Genomic DNA, 24719 nt, shown 5'->3' with positions numbered 1-24719 from the left:
GTACCACAGTGGACACCTTAGCTGGGTATAACAGAATTGGGCTGAGGGGGTAATATAAAAATTCTGGGATACATGGGAAATAGTCTATGGCTGATAAACATTTAGATGTTTAATGGAACCAACATTAGGGTCAAGATTTTGACTCCCTATAATTAACTTATTAGCACAGTTCACAGAGTCTTTCTTACCTAGAAGTCAACCCATTCTCCTACGGGGCAGATCTAATCAGTAGGAACAGTACTTAGGCCCAGAGTATACTTAGGGGCCTACAAAAATGTTTCAGTTTAAGATCAGAAGAAATGAATAGTCATCCATATTGTCATCTTTATGCCAATGTGATCTGAACTGATTATCATCATAGCCCAGGTTGGTCTCCAGCTCTCAGTCTAGCTCATGTGTACTTCTTATCTTCTTGCTTCTACGTCCTAACTGCTGGGATTATTACCCTGGGCTAGCCTGGGCTAGCCTGGGCCACCATACCTAGTGTACCTGGCTTAAAGAATCAAATTTCTTTTTTTTAAATTAATATTTTACATTTTACATGTATGTTTCTCTTCATGTTTGTCTATGTACCACTTGTGCCTGGTGTGCCTAGAGGCCAGAAGGTGACATGATCTTCCAGAACTGTAGTTGCAGATGGTTGTGAGTCACCATGTGGTTGCTGGGAATTGAATCCCTGTCTTCTTCAAGAGCAGAAAGAGCTCCTGATCACCAAGCCATCTCTCCAGCTTCCCCTACCACCTTCCTCCTCTGAGACAGGGTCTTGCTCTGTAGCCCTGGCTGGCTTGGAACTTGCTATGTAGACCAGGCTAGCCTCAAACCAATGCCTGCCCTTCTCTGCCTTAGGACACACCACAGTCAGCTTCTCCCTTCAGTCTCCCTTACTCCTTCATCACCCTTTGGTCTTCCTCACCCCTTCATCTCGCTGTCTTTATTTCCCAGGCTTCTGCCTTTGCCTGTGGTTTGTCTCAGCTGAAGAGCTGCTGTGGGACACCTCTGCCTGAGTCCTTTCCACCACGGCCTTTGATGGGGCCGGCTGCCACCATATTAGGCCTCCCTTGACTCCTTTTGATGCTTTTCCTCAGGCATTCTGGGACTTTAGAGTGGGAGCTCCCCAGGGGAAGGGCCCTATCTTATATCTCACACCTACACACACTGCACACCCAATACACACTGGAGGATGTCTATAGACGTGACAGTAGCTGCAGGAGGACAATGTGGTCCTTGCCAGTCTAATCCGTTTCAGTTATGGGCCAAAGCAGGGAGAGAGGAACCCAGATCCAACATCTTTTACTAAAACCATAAAACCTTTATTTCCACCAGGTTCCCAGTCAGCCTCTCTTCCCTTTCCCATCCTGGATCACAACTTGGTCAGACTCTTTCCCTTTGGCTGGGCTACCTCTGATTGTCTCCCAGGGGACAATGGAGGAGCAGGAGGCAGCTGTGGTCCCATGCTAAAGTCCCCCCAAAGCCTTCCTGGATCGGTTCTATTTTCTTCCAGGTGGAGCGACCGTGGGGTCCAAGTTGATTGTAGGAAGGTTGGCATCCTAGAGTCGGCTCCGCATGGGGCACCCAAGGGAGCAGATGGGGTCAGCCCTCCAGGCAACTGCACTGTCCCTGACCCTTCAGGATTGCTAGGACTCCGATTAGCCTTATCTTGGGTCTGAGCTTGGAGCTGCCAAACCTCTTGCCAGGTGACCTTGGACCAGCACCCATCTAGTTTCTACTAAGGAATAAATGTAAAATGGGGGGGGGGCTATCTTAGTTCAGGGTCTGCAAGGCAGCTCCCTTCATATTCTTCACGCTATTTTTTTTTTATTGCTTTTGAGAAAAGGTCTAATTGTGAAGCCCAGGCTGATCTTGGACTTGAGACCTTGCTGCTTCAGTCTCTGAGTATCAAGGTTACAGACCTGTGGCTTCACACCTACATCTTGCTTTGCTTTTTAACCTCCTTACCTACGGCTTAGAACAAAGGGGCCTTGGGCTTGAGACTCACCAGCTATCCCAGCCCATGAACTACTTTCCACACTAACAGCCCAGGATTCTCAATGTGGTCTTCCATCTTGCTACCTGGATTTCTGGAGGACAGCCAGCCAGAATGATCAGAGAAGGATCAAGAAACAGAATGGCTGGCAACTCACTGTCTAGTGTCCTTGTGTTCTGGAAGGAGACCCGGTATAGCACCAAAGATGGGAACTCAGCCCCAGCTTGAGCCACCTACCAGCTGTGTAACTGCAGAAAAGCCCTCTGCCTCCTTCCGCCTGCCCTGCTCTCCTGGCCTCCTTTTCTGTTTTCTGTGATGCTAAGAGGTTAAACCCTGGGCCTTTCCCTGAACTATTCTCCAGCCTGGTCTCAACCTTCTCAATGAATGGCTCCTTCCTGTCTCCTCCACAGATAACTGTGCAAATGACGTAGGATGAAGGCACTCTGTGTACATCAAGACGGTTTGCTGACAGGGTCTGTTAACAAGAGAGGGTCTCTGAATTTCCAGTCTCTCTGCAGGACACACTTTCAGGCTGCTTTGGAGGCCCCTGGCTCTAGGAGAGGAGGAAAGCCTTGGGCCAAGTAGCATGTGACCTCCTGGTCTCTCCACTGGCATGGAGGAAAGAAAATGGGACCCATGTTGTTGCAAGAAGAAGGTCCTGCCTTGGTGGCCACTGGGCTTAAACATCCAACTCTTGGGCCTCCAGAGGATCTGGGGGAGAGGACTCCCAGACACCCGTTGACCCTACTGCCTGGAGGGCTTGTTGGGCCTGCACTGGGGATGACCCCAGGCCTAGACAAACAGCCAGAGCTGGTAGGGGTCACTGGGATTACAGGGGGCCATGGCTGGCTTTTTGTCCTGGGATGTCAGGCAGGTACCAGATCCTGAGTTTCTGATGAGTTGATCCTAAAAGGCAATGAGGAAAGGGTTAAACTGAGGATGAGGAGACTCGGAAAGCTGATAAAAGGCAAAGGAAGTAGAGTGAGGTACGAAGAGGGTGCTTCCGACCTTTCCCAAGATGCACACACCACGGCCATGCTGGGCCCCAGAACCAGCTCTAACCTGATGGCTGTCACAGAAAACTGCAAGACCATGGCTTACAGAAAAACCCTTTCAGGGCCTCCTCTTTCTCTGGGGTGGCCAGCCTCAAAAACTTGGGGCTACATCTGCCTCGTCCCCTTTTCTACTTGTGGTTAGACTTTGGCACACAGAAGCTCGAGAGAGCCACGAGGACTCTTCACCCTCATCTATTTGGGGTCAGCCTTGAGATGCGCATGGCGGGTCGCCGTGGGTCACTGCTGTTCCACTTTTCTATCAGTCAGAACCAGGCATCAGCACACCTCGACCAAGTCCACAGCTACTGTGCTTTCTACCCTGCTTTCATCCCATGGTGCTCAGGAAGAAGAAGATGATGATAAAGAAGATGAGGAAGAGAAAGAAGGAGGAGGAAGAGGAGGAGGAGGGAGAAGGAGAGGGAGAGGAGGGAGAGAAGGGAAAGGAGGGAGAGGAAGAGGAAGAGGAGAAAGAAGAAGAGAAGAGGAAGAAGAGAAGGAGGAAGAAGAGGACAAGGAGGAAGAAGAGGAGAAGGAAGAAGAGGAGGAGGAGGAGGGAGAGAAGGAGGAGGGAGAAGGAAGAAGAGGACAAAGAAGAGGAGGAGGAGGAGGGAGAGAGAGAGAGAGAGAACACAGATGTGGTGCTCTGGACTCTCAGTCCCGGGCTTTCTGGGTCACTCACCTGGGTCAGTTCCCACTCCTCGTCCTTGGGTACTCTGCTATTCTGGCCAACGAACTGACAGCTCCTAAGGCCCAACGTGCTTCCACTGGCGTGTAGACACAGCTGCTTCCCAATGTTGTGGCGGAGTTCCCTCTGGGATGTGTACTCAAAGTACTGAAAGTCAAGATGAAGATGTCCTGTGGAACAGGTGGGGAGCTGGCCCACTACTTCCCGAAGCCACTGCCCTATGGTGCCAACGAGATGGCTTCCTGGGGGAGGGAGGGAGCTGTCCCAAGACTTACTGCTTTGTATCACCGTCCTGATTATTTCCACATCACGGTATACTGGACCAATGGTGCATATAGCTTCAACTGGAAACTAAACTTTCCCTTGGCCTTGTCTTAAGACTGACTACGAAGGAACACTAGCTCTGCTTTTTGGTGCGTGACATGAAGTCATCTTTTGTAGTTCAGGCTGGTCTAGATCTCTGCCATGTACACCAGGTTGGCCTCAAACCCCTGATCCTTCTGCCTCTGCCTTTCAATGACCAGATCACTGCACCATCCAGCCCACGGCAGGCACCATCACGACACCAGCTGGTTCTGGGTTTGCTTATAAACTACCACTGAAATGAAGGTTATTCATCAGCGAATCGCCCAAAACCATCTGACAAGCTGGTTGTACCTGAATCTGGTTCCAAACAGCTCTGTTTTCACTTGCATGTTTTGGCAGTCTATTCAGTACCCCAGGCTACACTTTAATACCCCAGGCTACTCTTTGTCTTGCTTCAGCTCTGTTTTTTAAATCCCTCCTATTAACCAGATCTGGGTATTGAATGGCTGAGGGCCAGCGGACGGTAGTGAGTTGGTTAGTTTTGTTACCTTGACACTAACTGGGGGCCGGGCAGTGGTGGCGCACGCCTTTAATCCCAGCACTTGGGAGGCAGAGGCAGGTGGATTTCTGAGTTCGAGGCCAGCCTGGTCTACAGAGTGAGTTCCAGGACAGCCAGGGCTACACAGAGAAACCCTGTCTCGAAAAACCAAAAAAAAAAAAAAAAAAAAAAGACACTAACTGAGGTCATCTGGAAGAAGAATCTCAATTGAGAAAATTCTCCCATCAGATTGGCTTGAGAAAACTCCCCCATCAGATTGGCCTGTGGGCAGGACTGTAGTGCATTTCTTGATTAATGATTGAAGTGAGAGGACCCAGCCCACTGTGGGACATGGTGCTCCTGGGCAGGTGCTCCTGCTGAGTAGGAAGCAAGCTGAATAGGGGCCTGGGAGAACACACCAGTAAGCTGTCTCTCTAAGGCCTCTGCCAGGTTCCTGCTCTGACGTCCATCCATGGTAGATGTGATGTGGAAATGTGACATCCACTTGTCAGGTATGGTGACCACACCTTTAATCCCAGGACTCGGGAGGCAGAGGCAGGTTGGTCTCTGTGAGTTTGTGGCCAGCCTGGTCTACAGAGTGAGTTTCAGGACATCCAGGGCTAAGCAGTGAGACCCTGTGTCTAAACCTTTCCTCTTTTGGTCATGGTGTTTTATCACAGACGTAGCAAGCTAACTAAGACAAGGAAGCATTGGTCACCCCTCAGGGATATGCCCTGTGCTGTGGGGTGTGGGTTAAGTGTCCAAAATGTCAGTAGTGGCTGTTTAAGGGGTCACTACTGGAGGTGGGGTAGGGTCAGAATGGTAGGCTCTGGCCAGTGGGGAATTAACGACAAAAGCTAAGTATATTCAGGTGTAGATGAAAGAGAGAAAGCGTTCAAGAATTCTCCACAGGCCCCAGCAGCTAGCTTCACCCACAGCCCTCCCTGTTAACATCCTCTGGTGACCTCCTCCTCCTGCTCCTCCTCTAGTGACCAGTATGGCATCAGCTCTGTGTCCCTGGTTCAGCCTGCAGACCTTGCCTGTGTGCTTCCTGCAGCAGGGGTGGTACCTCTTCCTGTATGGTAGAGAAAGGGGGCTCACGGGAAGAGGAGGCACCTGAGAGACATGCTTCTGTCGGGCCTGCCCGGAGGCCGGGGATGAGCACTCTACCTGATTGCCGCCGAGGTTGTGACAGACATACATGATGAGAGGCTTCCCGCCACGGTTGTTCTCACCCACATCCAAACACTGATTGGTGCCGAGATTCTTGATCTGCACAGAGGTAACACGGGGAAGCAGGATTCAGCTCAGCTGGGTGCGGGCCCAGCTGGAATGGCTTTTCCCCTCTGTGGGTGAGCCCAGATGCCTGGAGCCAATAACAAAGTGAAACTGAGGAGCCCCTGAGGATGGGCAGGGCAGGGTGCCTTCTGTGGGGAAAGATGGGCAGCCCCTTAGGATACTGAGTCCTGACACTCAGCATCACCCCAGACCTGTTCAAAAGGCAGAGTGGGCCGAGAAAGAGTGAGCATGCTGTCCCACAATGTGTGTTAACATGTCTCTATGGGGATTCTCACACGCTGAACACTTAAGAATCACTACTCATCCATTCCCCCCTTTATCAGGTCTTTCACTACGGAAGGGACTCCCAAACTGTCTCTTCCCCACCCTCCCGGCATGCCTTGTCTATTCCTAGGCTGCATGGTTTTGACTTCTTTGGGGTGCCCCGGTGACGTGCAGGCTAACTTACGGCTCCGTAGAAGGTGGGGTTCAGGTCGGGGACAAACATCTCTGGGTAGACATTGTGCAGGTACCAGGAAAAGTTGTGGCAGTGTAGCTGTTCCCTGAGTCGCAGTCGATCCGAAATGTCACCGAAGTTGTTCTGTCAACGAGTCAGTCCTCCAAAGGGTCAGTGCCACAGCCCGGGGCTTTCTGTCTGGGTTAAGGCAGCCCAGATACCACGGAGCACTGAACTACTCTCTGCTGCTCAGTCCCTACACAATGAGGCTACTGGCTCAGCCTCGCGGACACACAGTATCTGACTTAACATGGGGACCTCACCACCTCAAAACATGCCCTCATGCCCTGTGACTCCCCAGTCAGCCCTCCTGGTCTTCAGTTAGAGCCTGTCAGAGCCATCCCTCTGGTGGTGGTTTCTCCTCCTTATCTTTTCGTTCTTTTTCTCCCCTCTTAAGTGATGCTGGGACTTCCTACCCCCCCAGGTAGGGACAACTGGGGCTCCTCCTGAGCCCAGTGTGGCGTTCACAGGACTAGCTTATAGAGTTCTGAGGGATGAAGGGAGTCATGAAGGCAGAGATGGGACGGCTCTGCCACTGGGAAGCTGACCAGGGGCTTGGAATCCCACATGTCTCTCGCCAGCCACCCAGGCACTGGTGTCTCACCTCCTCGACCATCTTTGCAGCCTGCAGATTTCTCCTGTAGAAAATCTTCTTGTAGCCGTCCATCCAGACCTCAGCCAGGCGCACCTGATTGCGTGCGATGACACTGGTGCCCTTGGGGAAGGTGTGGGGACTCTTGGTACGGAACACGTGGCCAACCACAGAGCAGGGGATGATCTCCAGCTGGCCCCCACACTGCCACACCTGACACAAAGAAGACAGGATGAGGCCTTCAGAAAGGCGACGGGCAAGCTCACCCAAAGCAGGTCTCTTCAGTTCCCGGGACGTCAGGCCCCAGGTCCTAGATGTAGGTAAATGTTACCCTTTCCATCCCTGAAGAAAGAGACGTTGGCAGGTAACCCTAGGGAACGGCTACCCATTTCTAGGCTCTCTGCCTGCACTGGTTCACTCCGGGTGATGCACAGAGTCCTGATGTTACCAGAGTTCCCTTCAGAGAAGAGGCAGCTGGCTGGTTCTACACTGTGTATTTTCTCTTGGCTCTGGTCCTGGACTCTGACCTGGAGACATGCTAGCTTACCTCGGAGGCACAGAAAGCCTGACCTCCCCCAGATCAGAGCATCAGTCAGTAGCTTGTGCTCCCTGGTCCTGGAAGATGCCAGTTTTGGAGGAGAGCTTCTGGGTTGGGGTCAGAGGTTCACTGAACAGCGTGTACCAGATACTGGCTGGGAGCCCCTCTCTGTGCCAGTGGGCTAGCTGAAGGCATCTGTCCTACTGGTCTCTTTTGGGTGAGGTACCTATTCACTTTGCTATGGCAGCAGCAGAAGTCCACAGTCACAGCTCCAGTAACATCTGACGGCAATCGTGTGTTTAATATATGCCAGACACCGAGCGATGACTCCACTAGTGAGCTCATCTTCCCATCACTTGACCGCCAGCAGGGGGATTCATGCAGCTTTTAGAAGCAACCCTTCCTGACCTATCTTGATTTGCCTAGTTCTCAGGATTCCTCTGAGTTCTGTCTCCATCCAAATTAGGTTCCACCTCTCGTCTCTCAGTTACGAAGAGCTCACTGGAAGCGCATGGGGAATCCAAAGGCTCCCCAGGGTAGGCGTCTCTGACTTGGGAAGAGGGCCTTGAGTTTTCCAATATGGAGGATGGCAACTATTCCCTCGCCTGGTTTCATCATAGAACAGTCTGTAAACTAAGTTGGACCCTTACGGTTCCCATTATCCTCCCCCTCTTGGAGGTTCTGCCCTGGAACTTATTTTGAGGCATCAGTCTCGTTGACAGAGACTTACTGGGCCTAGCAGGGAGAGTGGAGCCCTGTCAGAGAACCAAGCTATCGCTGCCTGACAAAGGCCTGTGCAGCCATCCCTGAGACGCTGGGGTTTCCCTTTTCATCCTCACCCGGAAGGACATCTCCACATTCTCCCCTCCCCAGATCTCCATCTGGTTATCATAGGTACCGATGTGCTCAAAGTAGGCCTTGGAGATAGAGAAGAGGCCGCCGGCAAACGTCGGGGACCTGGGGGGACAGAAGGAGAGAGCACAGGTATCATCATTAGAGGCAGGCGGGGAGGGCTGGTGGCTGGCTTCCCTCTGAGGCCTCCAACTTCATGTCCTGCTCCTGTTGGGTTGTGGAGCCCCTCCGCTAACGTCCACTGTGCCTGCCTCCCCTTCTAGAACTGGGCCCGGGAGGAAGGCAGTCAGCAACACTCTTAAATGGACTCCTCCGTCTGTTCAACTGGGGATGTAGGAACCACCACCCTGGAGAACCACCACCGGAGAGCCCTGGAGGTGGGGGAGCAGTCCAGAGGTAGTGGGAGGAGTCTAGAATGAGGGGAGGGGTCGAGCGAGGGGAGGAGTCTAGAACAAGGGGAGGGGTCTAGAATGAGGGGCGGGGTCTAGAGGAGGAGGAGTTTAGAGAGAGGGAGATGCAGTCTAGAGAAGGGGGAACAGTCTAGAGAGAGAGGGAGCAGTTGCTATTTTCTGTGTTGGTGTGACTAAATAAAGCAGTTCTGCAACCTTCGGAAGGCCCCCACCCCGACTCCAGACAGATTCTGCAAATAGGCAGGATGTAGACAGGAAGGAAGGAGTGCATGTTATCAGCTGGGCCAACCCCACTCAGATTCAGGGCCCAAAACCCTCCATGGCCACGGTATTAGCTGAGACCTAGCCTGCTAATGTGTTTTAGACTTCCAAGGGAAGCTGCTGGTTGTCTTGGACAGGGGACACTAGTGAGTAGAGGTGCTCCTGGTAACTGGAGGTCGGGGGAGGGAGAACTCAGTTTGGACTGTGGGGAGACTCCTAAGAGTTCTGGCTTTCAGACAAAGGCAGGGAGGCACAGACTGAGCCAATGAAGAACATGATCTCATGGAGTCCAGCCATGGGGATTCTCTGGACCTGCTCTCATCTTCCAGATGTTGTTTCTACAGCCATTTTCTAGAAGGAATTTTAGTTGGGAAACCCTCACACTTGGGCTGGCTTTCCTGTTACCACTTCTGTCTTCTTCCTGGGGTCCCAAGCCTGCCCAAGTAGCACCAGGAAGGCTCTGAGAACCCTAGAACTCCACATGAACACCCCGAAGCTAGTCTGCTCTGGAAAGTCTGAGAGGATTCCCAAGACTGAGGGGGTCCTTGACAAATTAGCTTTGAGGAGAAAGGCCACTCAGAAACGTCCCTGTCAACTCACCCGACTCACCCTTGTTGCCTCTAAGAAACACCTGTATATCCTTGTCCGACTTCCTGGGACCCTGTGTCTCTTAGCTTTCACTTCAGCTATTTGCCGCTCTAAGAACGAGCATGTGAGGTACCTCCAACAGTACCGTTGGAGAACCACCTCACAAAGTGTTTCTAGCAAGCACCTGGGCCAAGTGACACATTCATCCTCAAACACTGGAGCTTTGTCCTCCAGTTGGACGGTCTTTGCAGAAGCCAGGACGTTAGTGATGGTTGGGAGCCAGGGCCCTGCCCTTAACCGTTCTGCTGTGTGCCTGGCCCCAGGCTGGGTGGGGTAAGGGTTTGTTGCTATACATACCAAACAAAGGCTCCTAGAGAAGCAGAGAGCCAGTAAGGAGTACTGACTTCTTCTCCTGTCTTCTTTCCTGTCTTTCTTTTGTTTTTCAAGATGGAGTACTGACTTCTTCTCCTGTCTTCTTTCCTGTCTTTCTTTTGTTTTTCAAGATGGAGGCCTAACTATAGTCCAGGCTGTACTGGAACTTTGTATTGGTAGCTCAGGCTGGCCTAAAATCCATACCGATCAGGACAGAACAACGGCACACAGAATCCAAACCACATAGCAACTATAATGTCACCCCAAGCCTTTAGTTGGAGATGAAGGTTTAAAACAGCAACGTGGGGGCTGGGGAGATGGCTCGGCAGCTACCGTGCTCCTAACGTGCTCGCCATGCATACATGAGGACCCGAGTTCCGATCCTGAAACCTCAGATAAACTCTAGGAGGGCATGGTAGCCTGCCTGGGACTCAAGACTCAGAGGCTGAGGCAGGATTCCCAGAGCAAGCTGGCTAACAACCCCGGCTATGCTGGTGAGTTCTGGGTTTAACTGGATGACACTGCTTCAATGAACAAGGTGGAAGATCAATTAAGAATGACTCCCGACATCAACCTGGGGTACAGAAACACACAGCAGAAGCACCTACCTACACATGTGCCCACACACAGGTGAAAACATGTGTATGTGCATGTGCAGTCAGGCAGACACACACGCAGACACACACGCAGACACACACACACACACACACACACACACATGATGAAAAGTAGAAAAAAAATCTGTAGGGTTTGGGTAAGCCTCTGTGGGCCTGAAGCGGCCCATTAGCTTCCTGCTGTCTAGCCTGGCTGCTCGTTTGCTAAGGCTCTATGGCAGTGGTTCTCAACCCTTTGGGGGGAGGTCACATGATCCCTTCTCAGGGGTCACACATCAGATATCCTGCATGTCATACATTTACGATTCATACCAGTGGCAAAATTATAGTTAGGTAGTAGCAGCAATGTAACCTTAAGGATGGGGGTCCCCACAACTGGGGTCCCCACAACATGAGGCACTGTATTAAAAGGCTGCAGCATTGGGAAGGTTGGGAATCACTGCTCTGTGAAGGATGATTTTGTTTTCTTTTGTTTTTTGGAGACAGGGTCTCTCAATGCAGCCTTGAGCTGGATGGCCAGGGATAACCTTGAATTTCTGAGATCGTCTTCCCTCCCAAAGGTGGGGGTTGCAGACAGGCACTGTCAGGCTCAGTTTGGTATTCACATTTTGAAACAATTATAAAAAAAACACAGAACCTAATCCCCCTGCCCCCCGAAAAGAACACTGATAGACTATGTACATAGGAGGCTTGGAAAGACTATTATGGTATGGGGATCAAAGAATGACGTGAAGACATAAAGCCTGGCGGACAGCCAGGTAAACTGGAGCAAGCTGTCATGGTGTCTGAGGCTTTGGTTCACACAAGGATGGGTCCTTGGCTACCCTGTGCTAGCTGCAGGATCTGAGGTAACCCGATTGCTGCTGTGGGCTTCCTTAGTCTCACTAACAGGCTAACGGAAGGACCCACCTCATAGGAGTGTGATTTGACAAAGCACCTAGCAGATGTTGGTGTGGGGTGGTACAGGTCCCCGGAGGAGCCAAGCGGGTAGAAGTCAGGGTGAGGGGTGAGCAGCAGTCAGTAAGTCCTTACTTGATGGGGTAGGTTTCATCCTTGCGCCTCTGCTTCTCGTGTTCCGGGAGCATCTCCCAGCCGAAGGTTAGGCTCCAGTCGAAGTTGCCACGGCTGTGGGCTTTGCCTCTCTGTACCGGTCTGGAGAACTGGAAGGTGTTAAGGTCGATGGTGACGATGTCTGGGCTCACCACCACTGTCTTGTCTTCAGCAATTCGAGCCAGAAGGGGTTCCAGCCAGCCGTGGAAACACTCACCTGCAGACCCAGGCAAGAAGGTGAAGGTCAGGGGGGTGTAGCCGCAGCTGGACCCTCTACCCTTGGAGGAGATTGAGGAAATGGGGTACAGGGAGGTAGGGAAGGGCGCACAGTCAGCTCCACAGCTGTAGGGGACACAGAGCATCCTGACAGGCAGAGGTGGCTTTGGAAGGGGGATGGTAGGTAGGCTTTGGGGAAGCAACTTGGCAGCACAAACCAGTGCAAACCGCCCTGGATCTGGAGGGGTTACCTCCAGGGTTTCCAGCCCCCACCCAGGTGTAGGCTTCAGAATGGCTCTTCTCCCTCCAGGATTTGTGTGTGTCAGCCCCCAAGTGTAGACCAACCCTCCCCACCCCACACTCGCCAGCCTTTGGGGATCTTTTTCCTTTCTAGTCTTTCCTTGGGAGCAGGGCGGCCTCAAACTTGCAGCGTTCTTCCCGCCTGTGGAACACTGTGCCAAATGTGGAGACAGCAGGCACAGGCCAGCACGCCTTGACTGTTCTGGGACTTAAGTTCTAAGTCAGAAATTCAGGGCACTGGATCCCCTAGAACTAGAGCTGTGGAGGGTTGTGAGCCACCACGTGGGTGCTGGGAATCAAACCATGGTCCTCAGCAAGGACAAGTGTTTTAACCTCCGAGCCATCCTTTGAGCTCAATTTTACTTTGTCTCAATGATATTTTGGGTAAAGAAACTGAGGCTCCATCAGTGGCCGAGTCAGAACTGAACGGTGTGGAGAATTTTCTGGTTTCTATTGTTCTTCATGAAACTTCCTGCAGGGGCGTGTCTCGGTCTCAGTCAAGGGGGAGGCCCTTTTTTTTTTTTTAAGACAGGGTTTCTCTGTGTAGCTCTGGCTGTCCTGGAACTCACTCTGTAGACCAGGCTGGCCTCGAACTCAGAACTCCGCCTGCCTCTGCCTCCCAAGTGCTGGGATTAAAGGCGTGAGCCATCACTGCCCAGCGGGGAGGCCTTTTTTAACAGAAAAGTTGTTTCCAGTGGGACAGGGTTTCTCCTCAGGGCGGGCCAGCTATTCTGAGTCACCAAGTCTCATGGTTGTGCTCTCTCAGAAGCCAGGCCTGGAGTCAGTGTGAGGAGGACAGAAGTGGGTGAGTCCCAAGCCCTCTTAGTCCTAAAACAGAAGGACTGGATGGTCCCAGCCCCTCCTCATTTGTCAGTGGTGAAGAGCAGGTAGGTCTCCTGGCACCAGTTGGACATGTTCTACTCACAGTGGGCGTCCAGGAACGTGAGCACCTCAGCCTGTGCCACGCTGGCCCCCAGCAGCCGGGCTGTGATGAGCCCCTTCCGCTCCTGCTGTCGAACCACGTGCACGATCTGCAGCTGCTGAACATACCGCTCCAGCCTCTCCTTCAGGTGCTCTGGAAGGGACATGGTCACTGTTACCAGCCCCTCACTAATCCCCTGTGGGTATCACGCCCAAGTACTCCCAAGAACTGCCCACAGAAGGTGAGGGCAGAGATGGGAAGGCAGGCAGGTTCCCCTTGAGGACAGGTCTGTCAGCACCATAATGTGTCTGTGGCCTCCTCCCCCAACCCCCAACCCCAGGTGTTGGGAATTAAACCCAGGGCCTTGTGGGTGCCCAGGAAGTGCTCCACCACTAAGCTACACTGCCCCGCACGAGCCTACTCTTTGACTTTATGGTCTACGTATGGGACTCTTTAGTGAGAATAAAACAAGCCAAGCAGATTTAATACTACCAGGGATTGTGGGTAAAGCTCAGTGGTCGGCACCTGCCTAGCACGGATACCTGTCCGGCACTATAACGTCCGGAGAGAGATCAGATTTCTGTTTTAGAGATAGAGTCAAACGAACCCCAGGCTGGCCTTGAACTCTTGATCATCCTGCCTCGACCTCCCCTCTCAAATGCTGGGCATGTCAGGAAGAATATCTACTTTCCACAGAAGATCCATCTGTCTGTCTATCTGTCTGTCTGTCTGTGTATCTATGAATGAATGACTCTATGCATCAAATACCCAGTGTTAAGAATCCAGGTACATCGGAGAACTCGGCAGACATGACTATCTTAGGGAAGCACACACTCTGGGTGTGGGTGATGGCGAGAGGCTATCATGGTGATCACAGTAGATGGTTAGCGATGTCAGGGGCAGTGCCGGCCTGCAACCCCTCCCTGCACAGAAGGGAAAGCCCCTCTGCTGAGGTCAGCGGCTCCTCCTGAGGGAGCATGCTGCCCCTTCTTCTGCTCCATGTACAGGTCAAGCCTCGGGCCTGACTTTGGCTCTTCCCTTTGTAGGAAACACCTGGAGAGGCTTTTTCTGGCCACGGTGGGTAGAGATCCCCAAGGACCCTGGGATTCCATCTGAAATCCTCAGGACATAGAACATAGTTTTAATTCGTAGGACTCCATCTTGAAATATTCCCCATCTTTACGTCTTAACTGTTATTTCGTTGATGAGTTGACTGTCCTGGAACCTGCTCTGTAGACCAGACTGGCCTGGAATTTGCTCTGTAGACCAGGGTGGCCTTGAACTCACAGAGATTCCCCCTGCCTTTACCTCCCCAGTGCTCCAATTAAAAAGACATTGTACATCCAGCTTACTGTTGTTTTTTTAAAAAAGATTTTAAAAATTATACACGTGTGTGTGTGTGTGTGTGTGTGTGTGTCTGTGCGCACAAGTGCAGTGTTGCAGAGGATATCGGATCCCTTGGTGCTGGAGTTAGAGGGAGGTTTGAGGCACTCAGTGTGCCAATCTTGGGTCCTCCAGAAACCCAGTGTGTGCTCTTAACTCCTGAGCCATCTCTCCAGCCCTCCCCTGTTCTTAACTGTGTAAAATGGAGGCACATGTTGATGGCTGTGATAATTGTGTCCTTCCCCTTCCGATTGTGGGCTCACAATTGGGCCTTCCTCCGTATTCAATGCTTTGTAAGTCACAGGTCCTGAAAACAATTTAGTAGGTTGTCACTAATATCAAACACACACACACACACACACACACACACACACACACACACACACAAATACTTGAACACCTACTATGTGCCAGTCACTAAAGCAGGTACTTTCACGCTGGCTTCATTCCTTCATCTCTTTATGAAGCTCACACTGTGGAACAGGGCATACCTACCTACCCCAGGGTTAACAGACGGAAAGTTAAGACTTGGAGCTCAGGTTACCCTGGTTACCATGATTAACCGTGATGGCAACAGGATCCTAACCAGCCTTTGTGAGAAGACGTACCTCCTTTGGGAGCTCAGAGGGCACCCACCAGGACTTAACAAGTGTGAGCTTCTTGGGTTGTGTGTATCTCCCCCTGCCAAGTTATCTACAGTCTTGATGCTTCTCCCTGTGTGAGACCCTAAGGAGGAGGGTGAGATGGGGATTTGGCCAGGCTTCTCGTTGGTCACTGCCTGGGAGAGCAGAGCCCCAGGGAAAGAAACTATAATTTGAAATTTGAGCTCTTCTGCTGTCTTCTCCAGCCCTCTGGTACGCAAGTGTCCCTGATCCACTGCCCTTGCAAATGAAACACTTCAGGCAGTCACCTGAGAAGGGGACTTGTCTTGCTCCAGAAACAGAGCCTCTTGTCTCTGGTGCCAGGACCTGGCTGTTCCAACCTAGCCTTACATGGTGGCTTGAACACTGCAGTGACTTAGCACGTGTCTGTAATGCACTGTCGAGAGGCTGGATACTGGCCTTCGTAGGGAGGGCCTGCCATCATGGGATGTGTGAACCACAACCTGGCCACAGCCTGGTGTTGCTGACAGGAAGGGAGGAGCTTGGCTGAAGCCTCCCTGAGACCTCACTTAGGTCCGTCCAGAGGAAGCTTGTGGTAGACACAACTCGCGGGCAAGCATCACAGGAAGCGGGTTGTGTGGTGAGACAGTGAGAAGCACTGAGCTGTGGCTTCCAGGGCCCTGTGCTGTACAGCTCTCCCACGCCTTCCTTCCAGTCCAGGGAGGCTGTGCTGGAGGCTACAGGTTCTGGTCCTCAGACCCTTGCAGGAGAGCCAGACAACAGTCTGCTGTCTGTCTGCCCTACCTGCTGTTTGTCCCTCCTCTGAAATTACTGTTAAAAAGACCTAGGACAGAAGATAGCACAGCTGATCCAATAGACAGCCAGGCCAGCATACGGTCCCTCAGATTTAGGTTCCAGAGTTTTCCACTATTGCCCAACCTTACTTCTCAGGATGAGATGCCACAGACAGGTAAATGCCCCCTCTCTTCTACCCTGTGCAGCCCACAGCTCACACTGTTCAGCCCACGGCTCATATTTTCTGTCGGGGACAACCGCAGGGCTTCCCTCCTAGCTTTGCAGTCTTCACCTGGATGTCTGACAGAAAGCTAACCTACCTCAGTCTATGTCCCTACCCAGTCTCCCCATGTGACTTCGGTACCAGCATCCCTTTAGCTGCTCTGCCCTGAAGCCAAACCGAATTCTCCCTGCCCCTCCCCTACCGGATTAGTTTTTAACTTGTTCCTATGGTCACCCTAGCCATAACAGTCAACTGCTCTTCCGGCCTCTACTCCATATTGTCTTCCAGAATGTTCTAGATATGGAAGCCACCCACCTTAAACTTCAGTTTCCTGGCCTGGGAGGCAGAGGCAGGTGGATCTCTGAGTTTAGGGCCAACATGGTCTACAGAGTGAGTCCCAGGACAGTCAGAACTACACAGAGAAACTCTGTCTTGAAAAACACCAAAACCAAACCAAACCTACCAACCAACCAATCACCCTGCAGGCTCCTCTGCCTCTTTTTACTGTCGGATGGTGCTGGAGCCAGAGCTCAGGGCCGCAGGCGTGACAGGCAAGGGTTCTACCACCGAGCACTGCCCTAGCTCCAGAACTCTCACCACTTTCTCTTCAGAATCTCTCATCCAGGACGGCCTCCAACTCTTTATTCTTCCTTTCACTTTTTTTTTTTGAGTTTCGAATGAAAATACTTTATGCGTATGACTCTCTCACTCTCAGGTATGCCTGTGCATCTCGTTATATATGCATTATGCTATGTGTCATATCCATGCAGGCCAGAGGGAGGCGCTGGATCTCCTAGAACGGGAGTTACAGACAGTTGTGACCGGTCAGGTGGCTGCTGGCGACGGAGCCTGGATCCTCAGAAAGAGCAGCCAGTGCTCTTAGGTGTTGAATCATCTCTCCTTCAGCTCTTGGCCTCTTCCCTGCCCCTGGCTCAAACCCTTTATGATTAGAGGATGAACCTGAGTTTCTGACCCTTCTGTACCTACCTCCGGCACACTGGCATTACGGGCATGTGCCATCATGCTTGGTTAATGCCAGGCTGTGGGTTGAACCCGGGGCCTTGTGTATGCTAAGCAAGCATTGTACTAACTGAATTAACTGAATTATATTCGTGGACTCCTCCCTCCCCCAACCCCTTCCCCCTCTCTCCTGTGCCTCAGAGTTATCACTTAAAACTGTCTTTTTTTTTGTTGTTGTTGTTTTGGTTTTTTTTTTGTTTTGTTTTGTTTTTTGTTTTTTGTTTTTTGAGACAGGGTTTCTCTGTGTAGTCCTGGCTGTCCTGGAACTCACTCTGTAGACCAGGCTGGCCTCGAACTCAGAAATCCGCCTGCCTCTGCCTCCCAAGTGCTGGGATTAAAGGCTTGTGCCACCACCGCCCACACTTAATACTGTCAATCAGATCATTTCTTTGTGAGCTTGGCTTTTTTTTTTTTTTTTTTTAAATAAGACATGGTGGTATCCCTATGTGGTCCAGGCTGGACTCAGGCTTACAGCTCTCCTGCCTCAGCCTGCTGCAATTAGGTAAATTTACTAACAATGTCTTAAAGGTGCCAGGGAGTTGACTTAGTGAGCGGAGGTGCTTGTTATGTGTGCCTGACAGCTGAAGACACAGAGCAGTGGGTAAGAAAGCAGGGACTTAAATTTGGTTCCCAGAGCCCACTTCAGGCAGCTCACGACTACCTGTAACACCACCTCCAACCACCATCTTGCATCTGTGGGTGCTACACCCTCACCCTCACCCTCACCCTCACCCTCACCCTCTCTCTCTCTCTTTCTCTCTCTCTCTCCCTCTCTCTCCCTCTCTCTTCCTCTCTCTCTCTCTCTCTCTCTCTCTCACACACACACACACACACACACATTCATGGATGCTCAGCAATTGAGAGCACTTGCTGTTACTGCAGAGAACCCGGGTTTGGTTCCCAGTGCCAACATGGTGGCTCCCAACCATCCTTAACTCCAGTTCTAGGGGATATAGTGCCCCCTTCTGGCCTTCATGGGTACCAGATATGTACATGGTTATACTTACATACATGCAGGCAAGGCATTCATATACATAAAAAATTTAAAAATATAAAATATAATTTTCTGTCTTTTCAACTAAAAAAATATTTACGCTCCAAGAAGATAGGGTAGTCAGAAGTGAAGTCTCGGCTCCGGTTCTGACTTGTGGCAAGGAATAAAAAGCCCCCAACCTTGCACAAGGTCTCTTCCCCCAGGTATAAAATACTCACATAGGTTACAGGGCTGCTGCGGGGCACCTAGGTAGGAGGACAGAAAGCAGGAACACTATCCCTCAGAGACACAGCCCTTTTGTGTGTGTAACTAGAGCCAGCTAATCTGATCAAACTGTCAGATGTGTGGGCAAGTTTATCCTGTGTGGATAGACGTGCAAAGATTGGTTTTCTGTTCCCTAGTGAACAGCATTCAGAGTCAGAGAGACCTGGGGAAGGGCATTTCAGATAGCGTGCACGCCTTCCCTAGGATCACACGCAGACATGTGGCAGCAAATGTCATCGTGAGCAAGGACATCTCTCCAGTCAGGGAAATAGCACACATTCTCAAAGTGGGATCCAGAAAATGAGAGGGACCAGCTAGAGTTCTCGGGTGAGAATCCAGAGAGGACAGAAGTGGCCTTAAGAGCGAGGAGGTGGGACTGGAGAGCTGACTAAGTGGTTAGGAATTCTGAATGTCCTTACAGAGGACCCAGTCTGATTCCAAGTACCCTCAAGGAGACTCTCAGTCATCTGTAACTCCAGTTCCAGGGAATCTTCTGGCCTCTAAGGGCACCAGGTACACACATGGTACACAGACATACATGCAGGCAAGACACTTTACACAGAAGGAAAATAAGGAGGAGGAGGAGGAGGAAAAGAGGAAGGAGGAGGAGGAGGAGGAAAAGAGGAAGGAGGAAGAGGAGGAAGAGGAGGAAGAAGAAGAGGAAGAAGGAAGAAGAGGAGAGGAGAAAGAGGAGGAAGAAGAGGAGATGAAGGAGGAGGAAGAAGAGGAAGGAGGAAGAGTAGAAGGAAGAAGAACAGAAAGAGGAAGAAGAGAAAGAGGAAGAGATGATGAGGAAGGAGGAGGAAGAGGAGGAAGGGATGAAGGAGGAGGAAGAGGAGGGAGAGGAGGAGGGAGGGATGAAGGAGGAGGGAGATGAGGAGGGAGAGGAGGAGGAAGATAAAGAAGAAGTGGAAGAGGAGGAGGAGGGAGAGGAGGAGGGAGAGGAGGAGGAAGATAAAGAGGAAGTGGAAGAGGAGGAGGAGGGAGAGGAGGAGGGAGGGATGAAGGAGGAAGAGGAGGAAGAGGTAGAGGAGGAGGAAGAGGAGGGAGAGGAGGAGGAAGAGGAGGAGTCGTCCCAGGCAACTGTAGGAGGTGACCAGAGAGAACACAGGTCTGGAGATCACTCCATGGTAAGAGCATGTTCTGCTCTTGTAGAGGGTCCCTCAGTGTGGATCTGAACACCCACATGAGATGCTGCTCAGAACTATCTGCAGCTCCATCTCCAGGGGATCCTCTGGCTTCCTAGGACAGCTGCATTCACATGTACATACCCTGACCCAGTCACACATGTATATATAAATTACACATGTATATATAAATTACACACACATGCACGCACGCATACACATGCATGCACACACAGACACAGACACAGACACAGACACAGACACAGACACAGACACCACACAAGCACACATTGTATTTAAGAACACAGGCCAGCTGACTGCTATGAAAAGGTACTGTCCTGGTTGGTCTTTCTCTCCCTTTCCTTTCATCAACTTGACACAAACTAAAGATATCGGAGAAGAAGGATCCACAATTGAAAAAACATCTCCATAAGATTGGCCTGTAGACCAAAGCCTGTGGCACAGTTTCTTAGTGATGGATGTGGGAGGGCCCAGATCACTGTGATCACTGTGGTGGTGCCACCCTGGTCAGGTGGTCCTGGGTTATATAAGCAGGCTGAGCAAGCTATGCAAAGAAAACCAGTAAGTAGTATCCTTACAGCCTTGGCTTCAATTCCTTCCTCTGGGTTCTTACCCTGACTTCCCTTCATGGTGGACAACAACTAGAATCTGAAATAAACCCTTTCTTTGGGGTTTATTTGGTTTATTGAAACAAGCAAGCCAAAACCAACAACAATAAAAAACATGCTTTTAGTCATGGTGTTTTATCATAGCAACAGAAATCCCAACTATGACAGAAACTGATACCAGGGATGAGGTTTGGGGGAAATGTGTAGGAAGAGCTAAGGTGGGAGAAGTACGGAGAGGAAGAGGAAGAGACAGAAGGAGGAGGAGGAGGAGGAGGAGGAGGAGGAGGAGGAGGAGGAAGGAGAGAGAGAGAGAGAGAGAGAGAGAGAGAGAGAGAGAGAGAGAGGAGGATGGAGAACCACACAGGTAAGGAGAGCACTCGTGGGGAACAACTTATAAACTTATAATTAGGTTAGCTAATTGAGATACAACTCTCTTTGTATGGGCATCTTGTTATTAATCATTATCAAACATATAAAGCCTTTGATTAATCTGTAAGAACCAGAGTCTCATTCTCTTACTGGGCCCGCATGGATGGCGGAATAATCTGGGCAATGCCTAGCCTTGCAGAGACAGCGTGGAAGATTGGCAGAGCTATCTCTCACGCTGGCATCTCGTGGGTGGCAGGGCTGGTGTTTCTGGCAGGCCGTTCTAGCTGCAGCGCGCACCGCACGTGGCCTCAGGCCGAGAAACATGGTGGCTGGGCTAGGCAGAGCGGCTGCAGCTTAGATAGTCGGATGAACCAGAGGCCAGTTTTAAATACTTAATACAACAGAAATGGACATGTTTTTTGAGAGGATGGTGGACGGACTTTGGAGCCTCAAGAGGCCTTTGCATGTTGAGAGCCTGAGGGTTGTTATGACAACTCAGAAGCCAACGCAGAGAGTAGTGTAGATGGAGGTCTGGCCTGTGAGGTTCCACAGGGGAGTCTGAGGGTCCCTCTAATGTTAAACTGGGGCCATGAGATAATCTGTGTTAAGAATCTGTGTTTCTGGTCAGCCAGGGCTGAAGACTTGGCTGTGGTTAACGAGAGACCAGAACCACTCACGTGAAACCTTTGCTTGCTAGGGCAATGGATGCTGGTCAGCTGGGGCTAAAGATTCAGCTTTGGTTAGGAAGCCAGAATCATTGACGCAAAGACTTCTGGGAAGGGTTTCCTTAGGGTCACTGCACGGATGCTGTGGTCCAGAGAGGACCAAGGCTGTACCTTGTGCTGCAGCTGAACTTGCTCACGTGTTAGAGTCACACAGGTGGTACTGGTTTTAAAGGCATGAAGACTCCGGAAGAGCAGCTGAGGCTTGGCACTGTGAGAGGCCCGGGGAGGTCACTGGTGAAGGCACTGCTTCAGTGTCTGAAGCTCCCCCAGGATTGAAGGGATCATGGAGAGAAAGAAGCTGAGGCTTGGACTAGGTCATGGTCCTGGAATAGAGCCCTAGAGGAGCTATTGGTGAAAGTACAGCTCAGTTGTGTGCAGACCCCAGCATTTTAAAAATGCCAGTACCATAAGATAACCAGCAATGACAGCAGCAGCTGTAGGGTGGAGCTAGCCTGAGCCTGTGAGACAAGTGTGCTGTGAAAGGCAGAGATAGAGAAACGGAACCTTTCAGAGTCCAGAAGACCATGACTTTTAGATGTCAGACAATGAGCTGTTTACACTTCTAGACCTGGGTTTAGCTTGGGCCCGATTCTTCCCTCTCAGGGTCTTTAACTCGTTTTTGATTTCTCAGAAACTCACCATTATGAGCAGTGTTGCTAGCAAGCCCTTCCCTTTCCAGAAGCCTCATGGGCCTAGCACTTGCCAATCAGACTCGCTGTAACCCCGATGTTTGGGTTGCCAAGAGCCTGACTTCCCCTGGAAAATGAGAGCTCCCTGGTCACAAGGGTTAACAGTGCTCACTCCCAGCCCCCACTTCCACAACCTCCCCCCACACCCCAATCCCTTGCAGCATCGTTCCTAACCCAGGCCAAGAATGGCTGGAGAGGTAGGAGAGCCAGAGGCTCTGGCAGGAGCAGGTAGCATAAGCACAGCTTCCCATGATGCCTCAATTATTTATAGATAGATATATTGAGCCTGGCATGAATGTCACTTCAACATGTGTGTGACGGTTCATTTAGTCAGCTTGACAGAATCTAGAATCACCAAAGAGATGAGTCTCAGGGGACACCTATGAGGACCTGCTTGGTAAGGTTAATTGAAGCAGAAAGAGTCACCCACTGTGGGTGGCGTCATTCCCTGGCTTACTGGACTGTAGACCACGAGCTGGACACTGATTGGCCTCCCCTGCTCTCTGCTTCTTCTTTTTAAGGTTTATTTATTTATTATGTATACCATGTTCAGCCTACGTGTATGCCTGCCCACCAGAAGAGGGCGCCAGATGTCATTACAGATGGTTGTGAGCCACCACGTAGTTCCTGGGAATTGAACTCAGAACCTCTGGAGGAGCAGACAGTGCTCTTAACATTTGAGCCATCTCTACAGTTCCTGTTCTCTGCTTCTTGACTGGATGCTATGTGCCCAGCTGCCTCCAGCACCTGCTGCCTACACCACAGTCCCCCGGCAGTGAACCATAACCTGGGTTAATTTGACTTTGAATTGGTTTCTCTCTTAATTTGACTTTGAATTCCTTTCTCTCTTGAATTGTTTTTTTTTTTTTAAGACTTGTTTTTTTTTCCTGTGTACCTGGGTGTTTTGCCTGCACGCATGCCTGTGTACCATGTACATGCCCACGGAGTCAGAAGAGGGCATCAGATCCCAGAGAACTGGGGTTAAGAGACAGTTGTGAGCTGTCATGTGGTTGCTGGAAATGGAACCTGGGACCTCTGAAGGAGCAGCCAGTGCTCCTGATAGCTGAACCTTCTCTCCAGTCTCTCCTCAGGGTGCTTTATCACAACAACAGGAAGAGAACCTGTTTTTTACTATGCGAAGTCCTGGGTTTGACTCCAGCATCTCAATACCTGTCCTGGCTCACCCCCACCCTCTTTACCCCTCCCAATCATTCCAATCTTATTTAATACGATGAACCTATTTAATATTGTATTTTCTTTTTTTTTGTTTTTTTGAGTTAATATTATTTAATACAATATTATTTATAATATTATTTAATACGACAAACCAGCCACACCCAGTCTCCTCAACAAACAAGCTCCTGTCTCTAGGACTCTGCTCACAATCTCCCGTCTTCCAGGAATGCCTTCCACCTAAAGTTCCTCCCTCGGACACCCAGCCTTTAAGGCCCAGCTCCAGCCCCGGTTATGAAGCAGTTATAGCCACGCCAGGCAGACACAACACCTTCTGACCACACACTCCCACAATGCACTCTTCCGACACGCATACAGAGACGCCGGTTCTGTGGCTCCCTGTCTCATCGCCCGTTTTACGCCCCTTGCCTAAGGAGTCAAGTGCGCCCATTTGCAGGAAAGGAAAGTGAAGTTGAGAGAGGTCCGTCGCAGAGTCAGAGCTGGATTTGATTTCCCAGGGTTGGACTCTCAAGTCCCTGTCATTTCAGATTGGCTAAAGGAGTGCTCTAAACCTTCCTTATCTTCCTCGGGGAACCTTTCTTTTTACCCACGTCTAGGTCAGAGCCGGGTACCGAATACTATGGAATTGATGTGAAGGTGAAAGTCGGTGAGTCATCTCCCCTGTTAACAATTAGGGCAGAAAGGGCTTCCCAGGGGAAGACTTCAGGCCTAGCAGAGACATCCTGCAGAGTTGGAGACCAGGAAGGCCCTCCCAGCCAGCTGCTCTCTCCTTCCCTCCCCTCCCCATCCCGCCCTTTCTTTCTTTATTTAGCCTATGTGCCTGTTTGTACTCTGAAATCATAGCCCTCAGGTGGAGCTGGTAGCCAGTGCGGCTCGGGGTTCAAATTCAGGTCACCAGGCTTGGCAGCAAGCGCAGTTACTTGGTAAGCCACTTTGCTGGCCCTCTTTCACATCTGAGTTAGGGATGCCTGTGACATCAAACAGGGAACTTGGAGGCCCATGCTTCTCTGAGTGGTGTGGATGAGTTCCGAACTCTAGGACAGTGGCCTGTATGCTCCATCCCACCTTCTTCTGCTGCCTTTATGACAGGGGAAATTCAAAGCCGCAGGACCCACCCCTCCTCAGACCCGCCAGCCTCACCCTCTGTGCTGGCATCATCCACCAGGATGATTTCCTTCAGCAAGATGGCAGGGCTGGTGTGCAGGACGCTGTATACCGTGCGCAGCAGAGTAGACCAGGCTTCATTGTGGAATACAATGATCACACTGGTGGTGGGTAGTGGTGGGCAGCGCCTGAACTTCTGGTCAACACACCTGGAATGATGGACACAGCTCTCTTAATTCCAGGGGAGAGGGGCGGAGTTCCATGAGGGGAAAGGAAAGATATCTGCCTAAAACTCTCCAACCATTCCCCACCACTTACCGCGGAGCACGAATGCGCATGCCCACGCATGCCCACTCACCAATCTCCATCCCACCCACCACCCACTCCCGCCATTGTGCTTGGGAATAGCTGCACATACCCTGTGGCTACATCCTCCTACCCTCTGTGCAAGTAACTAGCCAGACCCCTCCAAAACCACTCCCTGAGCTAGCTCAGTGACCTAGCGTGATGCTCAGGTACCGCC

General features: G+C 51.1%; 1 protein-coding gene across 3 annotated transcripts in view; it reads right to left on the bottom strand.

The window, feature by feature from the left end:
• Positions 1 to 1274: 1274 nt before the first annotated feature.
• Positions 1275 to 24719, bottom strand: part of Galnt6 (polypeptide N-acetylgalactosaminyltransferase 6) — a 38564-nt gene continuing 15119 nt past the window's right edge. For 2 of the 3 annotated variants that reach the window (XM_028782249.1, XM_028782250.1), the window contains exons 4-12: positions 24233 to 24405; positions 13082 to 13231; positions 11623 to 11857; positions 8333 to 8450; positions 6968 to 7168; positions 6316 to 6447; positions 5739 to 5840; positions 3719 to 3871; positions 1275 to 2890 (exon numbers count right to left, since the gene is read on the bottom strand). In XM_028782249.1, coding sequence (XP_028638082.1) covers positions 2777 to 2890; positions 3719 to 3871; positions 5739 to 5840; positions 6316 to 6447; positions 6968 to 7168; positions 8333 to 8450; positions 11623 to 11857; positions 13082 to 13231; positions 24233 to 24405 — 1378 coding nt within the window. In that variant the 3' untranslated portion in view covers positions 1275 to 2776. Of the gene's footprint in view, positions 2891 to 3718; positions 3895 to 5738; positions 5841 to 6315; positions 6448 to 6967; positions 7169 to 8332; positions 8451 to 11622; positions 11858 to 13081; positions 13232 to 24232; positions 24406 to 24719 lie in introns of all 3 variants that reach the window. The other variant, XM_028782251.1, reaches the window with a different exon arrangement.

This window comes from Grammomys surdaster, unplaced genomic scaffold (assembly GCF_004785775.1).
Source record: "Grammomys surdaster isolate TR1022 unplaced genomic scaffold, NIH_TR_1.0 724, whole genome shotgun sequence".
Classification (NCBI taxonomy): Eukaryota; Metazoa; Chordata; class Mammalia; order Rodentia; family Muridae; genus Grammomys; species Grammomys surdaster.
Note: the sequence above shows the minus strand (reverse complement) of the source record. Positions and strands in the feature narration are given on the sequence as shown.